This window comes from Hippocampus comes, unplaced genomic scaffold (genome assembly GCF_001891065.2).
Source record: "Hippocampus comes isolate QL1 unplaced genomic scaffold, H_comes_QL1_v1.1 scaffold119, whole genome shotgun sequence".
NCBI lineage: Eukaryota > Metazoa > Chordata > Actinopteri > Syngnathiformes > Syngnathidae > Hippocampus > Hippocampus comes.
Window position 1 is genome coordinate 773,492 of NW_017805494.1, and position 8,925 is coordinate 782,416.

The following is an 8,925-nucleotide window of genomic DNA, read 5'->3' on the forward strand; positions in this document are numbered from 1 at the left end:
AAAACATCTTTCGTATTCCGAAATAAATAAAACGGAATTAAGGCAAGTTCTTTCTGTGCGGCCCGGTACCAAATGCCCGGCGGACCGGTACCGGTCCGCGGACCGGCGGTTGGGGACCCCTGATTTAGACACTTTCCATGTAATCTGAACAACTCAGTTGCAATTGAATCAATGCCCTAAAAATAAAATGGCCTGGATGAATAACAATATTCACAGGCATAAAACACACAATGTTAAAAAAGAAGGAAACATATTGTGTGCTCTGTAGTGATGGAAACAGTTTTGCATGTATTAAATTACAGATACTCTTTCCTCACCTGTGTGTGTTCGCATATGCCTCTTTAGGTCAAAAGTGTCATTAAATCCTTTGCCACAAAAGTGACAAGGATGTCGCTTTATCAAGCTATGACACTTCATATGGCGAATCAATATGCGCTGCAGGGGGAACATCTTGTGGCACACTGAGCACACAAAGCTGCCAGCATCAGGAAAATTTTGGATTTGGGTCTGTTAGAATGAAACAAAGCTCTTTGTTAATATGGTACAGTGATTTTCTATTGTTTTTGTTCCTCTGACAGCAGTGTTGAGATTCACTAAATTACAATCTTACCTTTGCTTTGCTTATTAGTTCTTGTGTGATGGGGTTGTAGATGGACCCCTGAAGCATTTGTGTGGATCGGTCATGCATGCGGTCAGTAAGTTTTCCTCTGGATTCTGACAAAGGCATTGGCAATTTAATTTGAATTGCCGTCCCGCATTCTACAGTAGGTTGTGGCTGGGGCACCGTGGCCCACTCTTGAGAATCAAAATTCCACAATCTCGTCTCCTGACTCACTAAAGGGGGTACAATGAAGAATAATGTAATTATTCTATGAAACAAACATAGTGATGTGTAATTTAGATCTTGAAGGGTAGAATGACACTATTTTATCAACAAATAATGGTGAGATGAGAAAAAAAAATTAAGACACATGAAAATCTTACCATTTGCATTATTTTCTCTCCACTTTGTCTGGTCAGAGTTTTTCCATCGGTAGGCTCGAAAAACTCCAGATTTCTTTTTCACGAGGAAAGACCGAGGCATTCTGGAAGCTTTTTTGATCTTCAGTCTTTAACATTTACTCACAAATGACAAGTTTCTGCTGTAGGGCTGTTGTCGATAATCCTCACAAAATCTTAAAAACAACCTGTCACACGAGCCAATAAAAATCACAGTACTCATTTTAATAACTATCTCTGGGAATATTGAAAACTCCAAGAGATGCTGGTTGTTTTGACTGGAGTGCACCTGCATTCACTCTATGCTTATGTTAACTGCTCCCCTACATGTTTTGCATGTCAGACACTGAAAGTCCAGGAAGCTTTGCATTTAAGTGCCCCTTCACATGCAAATGTTTTTCTCTGACCAAACCCTAGTTCCAGAAAAAACAAGGCACTACATCACTTTAGGCTGAAGCCACAACTTCAACACAGCCTTAAATCATTTTTTCCCCATTTATGAGTTAAAAAAATTTATATTATATATATATTTTACTGTGGCAGCCACTCTTCTGTCCACTTGCACCAGGAGAACTGTGGCGACAGAACGTAGTTTAGCACCAGCAGAGTGTGAACGTGCGAGTGCTTAAATAATGCAACCTTTATGAAGAGTCTTTGGGTCTCCAGAAAAGCGGCATATAAAACTGATGCACAACAATAACACCCACGCAGTGACTGCTGCGAGGTACCCGGTACTTTGTTTTTGAAGAAATTATGAGCAGCAATCGCTGCGAAGTCTCTATTGTTTTTGTAGAAAAGATCAGGGCCTGACTAGTGACTACTGCAAGGTCCCTTTTTTTTTTTTTTTTTTTTTTTTTTTTTTTTTTTTGTACAGTATTATTCTTAAGATTAGCGTGCGATCAGCAACCGCTCCGAGGTCCCCATTGTTTTTGTAGAATTGATTGTTGTTATTAAACTTTGCATTTCATATTTCTTTCGAGGAAATGCTTCATAACTACCATGCAAAAATCCCAAACTTCACATGTTTATAAATAGTTGCGACCTGAGGACATCTACATGACAATAGAGAGTGTTCATAAAATCTCTTTACAATTAAAACTATTTAGGCACTTTGAAATTTAACTCCCTTTGTCCAACACTGTCGCTGTCTTCATAAATTTCTTGAGTCATGCACGAAGTGAAGGGCGCGACGTTAGCTCTATTTCATACTTTGTTCTGTAGTTTCGTTCAGTCCGAACATCCGATTTTGTCTTAATAAACCAGGACACACACTGTGCGTTTAATCAACACTGATTAACCGATAAAACAAATCGGGTTAAAATCAACTGCCTTTGGAATCATTTTACAAATTGTAAAGAGGCTTTATGGACACCCTGTATACTGTTATATATGTAGCTTCATTTACTGGTGAGAAGAAATATACTGGCCCGTTAAATGAATCCTACTGAAATTTTGTCAGAAAAGTGCCTCTGCCAAATATTGTGAGTTTTCAGCAGAGGGTGTAACCATTACGGTGGCGCAAAGTCTGCTTATTTACCGTGATAATTAAAGCTGCTGAAACTTGACCCACATGATCAGATACAAGTAAGATTTCTCACATTTGATGATTGTCCAAGCCCGGAGACATCGGAACATATTTTTCTTGGTAGTGGTTAGCACTACCTATTGGCTAAAGGAAATACATACTTTATTCTTTGATGTTTTTCCCCAACCAGGTGAACCAGGTCAACATAATAATTGCTTGGAAGAGTGTTCAGGCCAGGGGTGCCCAACCTTTTTTGACCAAAGATCTGCTTTTCTCGGGCGGAGGGTAAGCGGCCGGAGGGCAGAGGACGCTGGAGGAAACAAGCTTGATGAGGGAAACATGAAAGGTGGGGTGGACGTTCATAGACGCAGGGAGGTCCAGACGGAGGGAGGAGGGATTAACGATCTTAGAAATTGTGAAGGGACCCACAAACCCGGGAGCGAGTTTAACGAGACTCAGCATGAAGGGGAAGATCACGTGACGACAACCAGACTTTCTGTACAACCTGGTATTCAGGAGCGGGAGAACGATGGCGGTCAGCGAGCCGTTTGTTTCTCTCAGCAGTACAAGCAAGGGCCGCCCTGACGGACTTCCACACCGCCTGGATTCTGCGGACACGATCCCTGACAGCAGGGACCGCGACCTCCCCCCCTGGTCATGGAACAAGGGAGGCTGGAAGCCATAGCACGCCATGAAGGGTAACATACCTGTAGCTTAGCAGCAGAGGGAGTTGTGGGCATATTCAACCCAAGGAAGGAAGGAATTCCAAGCCACTGGATGGTGTGCAACAATGCAGTGTAAACAATGGCTAAGGCTAACTCAAAAACAAGGTGAAAGCGATACAAACAAAATTCCATGGAAAGAACACACAAACACTAACCAACAGAAACTGACCCGACACTGAACGGTTGGACCGGGAGTCCTTTTAACTTGGGACCAGTCTGTGAGCTACCGGTCGATCGCGATCATGATAAAACAGAGCATTTGTGATCTTATTGAGAAACACTGTTGTCGTGGCAATGCACAGTTCTCCAATCAAACCATGCTAATTCTGAGGGTATAAGCATGCACAAAAACTCATGAAATTGTGCACATGCATCAGGCCTGGCAAAATATCAAGATTTATTATTGTGTAATTAAAAAAAAAAAAACACCTCACAAGTGACCCCGAGAAATTTTCTAAAAAGCAGCCCATGTTGTATGTTTCACCTAAATGTTTGAAAATGTTGTGGTGTAATTAACAGCCCAAGACCGACAAAAAAGTTTTTCGGAGCCTTATGGTAAACCTAATAGGAAGTATACAAAGTTCTCCATTTAGAATTGTCTTTAAAATTTGGTGTCACCTTGACAACAAGAGCTGCTTGACCCACATGATCATACCTTGTGAGAATTTCACACATTTGATGAGAGTCGAGGCCTGAAGTCATCTACAAGCATATTTGTATCGTAGTGGTAGCGCCACCGACTGACAAAAGAAAATGTGTTTTATTCGCTCATGTTTTTCTCTCAGCGTTTAGCCAGATTTACCTCATATTTGCTTGGAAGAGTGTTTAGGCCTTCTTGATGTCGCAACAGGAAGTTTGTGAATTTTCGCGAAAAGCTGTTGCCATAGTAGTCCACTCTTTGCCAAGACAACATTACTTTTAAGTGGCTGAACATGTACGAAAACTTATGAATTTTTGTGAATAAATCAGACCGAGCGACAGCATCAATACTTAATTAGATTAATGTGAACAACCAACATGTTTAGAGAGGTCACGTTAAAGAACTTATCCTTGAGATTTCAACGGTTGGTCTTGAAACTATGGGTGCTTCATCTAAAAAAAATTTAAAATATAAAATAAAACCAAGCCTTTTTATTTCGTCCAACAGTGTTGCCGTGGCAACACACTGTTTGATCAGGAAACTGATGCTAATTTTGATGGTCTTAATCTCAGTGATGAAACTTGGCATACACGTCATGTTTGGCAAAATATTTATTTATTGATTTGATTTTGTGTATTGTGCTGTTTTAAAATGGCTTAGTTGTGTCCTCAACGCTTTTTTTCACAAAATCATCCAAATCTGAAACAATGTTCCTCAGTCCGAAAAGGGTGGAGTGCCCTCTTCGAGTCGGGAAAGAGATCTTGCCCCAAGTGGAGGAGTTTAAGTATGTTGGGGTCTTGTTCATGAGTGAGGGGGAGGGAGTGGGAGATCAACAGGCGGATTGGTGCAGCGTCTGTTGTGATGCAGACTTTGTATTGGTCTGCTGTGGTGAAGAAGGAGCTGATCCCAAAAGGTGAAGCTCTCAATTTACCGGTCCATCTACGTTCCAACCTTCACCTATGGTCACGAGCTATGGGTCGCGACCGAAAGAACAAGAACAAGGATAGATGCGGCCGAAATGAATTTTTCCGCAGGGTGTCCGGTCTCTTCCTTGGAGACCGCTTGTATCTGGGATCTTGGTCTTTAGGTAACGACCCACAACTCACGACCATAGGTGAGAGTAGGAATGTAGATTGACCAATATATTGAGATGCACAGTCGAGCCTCAACTCCTCCTCCACATTGAGAGGAGCCAGATGAGGTGGCTCGGGGACCTCTTGAGGATGCCTCCTAGACGCCTACCTGGTGAGGTGTTCCGGACTTGTCCCACCCGCAGGCGGCACTGGGGATGACCCCAGGACACACTGGAGATACGATGTCTCCTGGCTGGAAATGCATTGGGATCCTTCTGGAAGAGTTGGAAGACATGGTTGGGGAGAAGGAATTTGAATTTGACTTTTATTTGGTCTCCCGTAGGAGAAACTTGTCTCGGAGGACAGGCCCACTGTGTTGCTACATACATTGAGCAAAAATGTACACCTACACAACACAACATAAATTGGACAATTACATACAATACAAGACAATATACAGTATACTCTACACACATTGGACACTACATTACAGTCATATGCACACTGGACTTTGATGCTGAAGCTGCTGCCTCAGTGAACAGACCTCAGATAAGTGGGAGAAATTGAATGGATGGATGGATGGATAGATACACCGTATAGAAGTTGAAGACCTCAGGTAAGACAATTTTGCATATATTGCTGTTTAAAAGTGGTCTTTCAGAGTATGACCCCCCCCCCCCAAAAAAAATGGTCGAAAATACCTTCCAATCAATGATTTTTCATGAGTAAACTATTAACAGCAAATACCTAATATTTTGGATTTGTCAAGACATTCTGTGGTCAGGTTGCAAGATTTTCAGAAATTAGATTTAATATGACACGGAAGGAGCCTGCTCAGTGCTCACATCTGATCTGAGAAATGAAGTAAAACCACTATCATACAAAAAAAAAAAACACCTTGTGGTGGACATTAATATGTAAATTTACTTGAATGCTGTCCTGATCTGCTGAGCAATTTTTGAATACTGCACTTTATATACTAAATTTCACTGCATTTCAAAAATGAATATCCATTTTGGACTTTGCAACATTACTAGCTACGTTGTGAATTACTTTACGTCAGTGATGTGTTTTCAACTTTTTTATGCAATTGGCCACACAACACAACTAACCACAGTAATGTCTGTCTATCTATCTATCTATCTATCTATCTATCTATCTATCTATCTATCTATCTATCTGTCTGTCTGTCTATTACATGTCTCTTTCTTAGTACATTTTTCCGAGTACACACCGTTTAGAACAGCCTTTTTTTTGTCCTAGTATATATGCCGTAGTTTGTGATCAAGGATGTGGACGTGCTGCGCATGCGCAAAGCATATCGTTCCTTGGTGCTATTGGTAGGTTGATGTCCCCTTGAATTTTTTTTTTCGAGGCAAAGTTATTCTATTATCAACAATGACACCTTGTACTGTACATAGACACAGTTTCTAGAATGTTGATAACATTGTGTTACGTTTATTTGTGGGTGCGTTTCCACAAATGTTATTCAAGGCTAATTCGCAACAGACTTTCAACGCTGAAAACAAACAGAACCCTTAGGTTCACCCGGAGTTCCCGTTCGTCCTCGTTATCTGTCCTGCCGACGACACCTCATTCATGCCCGGACTCGGCCGAGGACATTTTTTTGCAGCTGGGAGACAAGTCGGTTACAGTAGCGGAACTCAAGGTATTTTTTATGACACTATCGACCCAGCTATCAAAAGTATACATGTCTATTTCATGATTTTGCCGGTATGTCTGTGGAGTAACTCAAAGGTGTTTTTATGAGACTACGAAAACAGCATACATGTCTCTTTCATGCTTTGAGCGCCATATTTTTCTCGGAATATAAAGTAAGTGAGGAATGAGCAGTTAAGCTGAAGAAATTGGCAACGTCCGTTCATTTTATCCGCCATTTTACTGAGGTCACGCCAGCCTCCACTCGCAAAGTTGAAATCAAGCCAGCCGCCACAGTGATTGTTAATACTGTACTGTGCATTACGGCGACCGGCGTTGGCCACCTTCAAAATAAAAGATGTCCAACTAATGCATCCGCTTCAATGGTTTGTATTTAAAATAATGTTATCAAATAACTTCTCAGCGGCCAGGCAACGAGTTCATGCAGGGAGAATGAAAACTGTCTCAGAATAGCACATAGAAGGGTTCTGAAGTTGAGATAGAAACAAAAGTTATTCAACTCTACATCAATTCTGATGTTGTATTTCAAAATAAAAGGCCACTCAAATCTGACAGTTTGACCTTTACACCTGATTAAAAAAAAAAGTTATCCCAGAAACAGACTATGTCTAGTACACACCGGGCCTCCCCATGTATCCAACCAAATACAGGTATACTTTCAGATCTGATGTTGCATTTCAAAATAAAAGGCTTATACATAGATGGCAATTTTCCGCGGAAATCCGCCGTTTTATTTCTTAAATTGATCATTTTTGTGAATCGTCTAAATCCGTTGAGAAAATTTTAGGGGCGGTCAGGTACCTTATCATCGAGTTTTCACGAGCTCTCCCGAACAGTCTCTCCGTTTTCCGTTTGTAAACAGCCCTGCGATTGGACGTGTATGAAAGCTTCAACTAATCAGATCACTGAAGGCATTATTTGTTGTGGAAGTCTTAGTTCGATTATATACGGCCCAGCGATTGGTTAACTACAAGCGCTTGGACCAATCAAATTGCATGTAACATATTGTTTTACATGATTCATGGCGGCCTGTTCGTCTCGCAAATTCATTGTTCTGGGATCGTTTTGAGCGGAATTATGAAATTTTTGACGAAAGATCAGGAGTCTTCAATCCCAGAAATTGACTCAAATGTCAAGAATAAATTCCGATGGGACTGGCTTGACAGAAAAGTCACTGTAAAGGTTAAAATTGGTTCCAAGTTCGACGAAGTTACAGAAGCTCTTGGACAAATACAACTAAAGACGTTACTGTATGAGGTAAGAATCAACAGATTTTTATCACATTTACACAACACTTTATGAATACAAGTCATGAACAAATCTTAAATATGGCAGGGAATGTGTTTACTTTTTTAGTTTTGATTTTGAGCAGCAAATTTGGAGTTATACACATATGCTCACCAGGAATCCATAAGCAAAATTGCACAACTTTTCACTTGAAAGAATAGTGGCGATCTTGGGATTTTTTTCTGTTCAATTTTCAAATAGTGTGTAAATTCAATACACTTTATCTTCAGCATGTTTAGTGCCACTTTTATAAGTAACCACGCCCCCGGCCAAGCCACGCCCCTTCCGCTATTTTCATCACTCGCCATTGCCATCTATGCTTATAGAAATGTTGACCTTTTCACCTGAATTTTAAACAATCATTAAAAATTATATTTTCATTATTCTGCAACCTGTCCACTTCTAGCGCACACGTTTCTCCCCAAGGGATTCAATCAAAGTAGAGAGAGAGAGAGAGAGAGAGAGAGTTGATCGTTGAGCTTTTTTTCTTTTTCAGAAAATGTTTGTGGGCCAATTCCCATATCCCCTTTGTGTTCCACCACTACTGCTTCGAATCGACAAAGCAGTATTTCATTTTCATACCTGTTGTTTAAAATCCCAATGTGCTTGTTCTGTGTTGTTTGTTCTGTCCCTAGGTATGTGATGAAAGAATGAAATGGAACATCTTATCAGGGTCACCCATTGCTTGTGGTCCTCCAATAGACAACATTTCATTCATGATCGAAGCTGCTGGACACAATGATGGCCACAGGACACCAAACAATGTAGGCACTACATGCTGTTTTATAACTGTTAAAATTTAATTTTGTGGGCAAAATGTGACACCTTAATAAACATTTTTGGGATTTGTCTCAGAGGCAACCTCATGGTAACATCCCTCCATCCAGCACTAATGAGAGAGAAGCGCTCCAGTTAGCGTAAGGTTTTTAGCCTTCGAGAGCTAACTATGGCCATCGAGGACTACGAAGCGTCCCGTGGGTGTTTTTAGCATGATAA

At 40.8% G+C, this 8,925-nt stretch overlaps 2 protein-coding genes and 1 long non-coding RNA gene across 5 annotated transcripts in view; 1 reads left to right on the forward strand and 2 right to left on the reverse strand.

Moving 5' to 3' along the window:
- Positions 1-809, reverse strand: part of LOC109519601 (putative transcription factor Ovo-like 1) — a 7,361-nt gene extending 6,552 nt beyond the window's left edge. The window contains exons 1-2 of the mRNA XM_019876241.1: positions 611-809; positions 318-507 (exon numbers count right to left, since the gene is read on the reverse strand). Of these exons, the coding sequence (XP_019731800.1) occupies positions 318-507; positions 611-727 (307 nt within the window). The 5' untranslated portion in view covers positions 728-809. The remainder of the gene's footprint in view (positions 1-317; positions 508-610) is intronic.
- The window catches only part of LOC109519602 (uncharacterized), an 11,783-nt gene extending 7,357 nt beyond the window's left edge, over positions 1-4,426 (reverse strand). The window contains exons 1-2 of the long non-coding RNA XR_002168988.1: positions 4,416-4,426; positions 816-818 (exon numbers count right to left, since the gene is read on the reverse strand). This is a non-coding gene — a long non-coding RNA (uncharacterized LOC109519602). The remainder of the gene's footprint in view (positions 1-815; positions 819-4,415) is intronic.
- A 1,834-nt stretch (positions 4,427-6,260) lies between these two features.
- hlcs (holocarboxylase synthetase (biotin-(proprionyl-CoA-carboxylase (ATP-hydrolysing)) ligase)) overlaps positions 6,261-8,925 on the forward strand; it is a 53,634-nt gene continuing 50,969 nt past the window's right edge. For 2 of the 3 annotated variants that reach the window (XM_019876227.1, XM_019876228.1), the window contains exons 1-2: positions 6,263-6,631; positions 8,565-8,693. In XM_019876227.1, coding sequence (XP_019731786.1) covers positions 6,398-6,631; positions 8,565-8,693 — 363 coding nt within the window. In that variant the 5' untranslated portion in view covers positions 6,263-6,397. Of the gene's footprint in view, positions 6,632-8,564; positions 8,694-8,925 lie in introns of all 3 variants that reach the window. The other variant, XM_019876229.1, reaches the window with a different exon arrangement.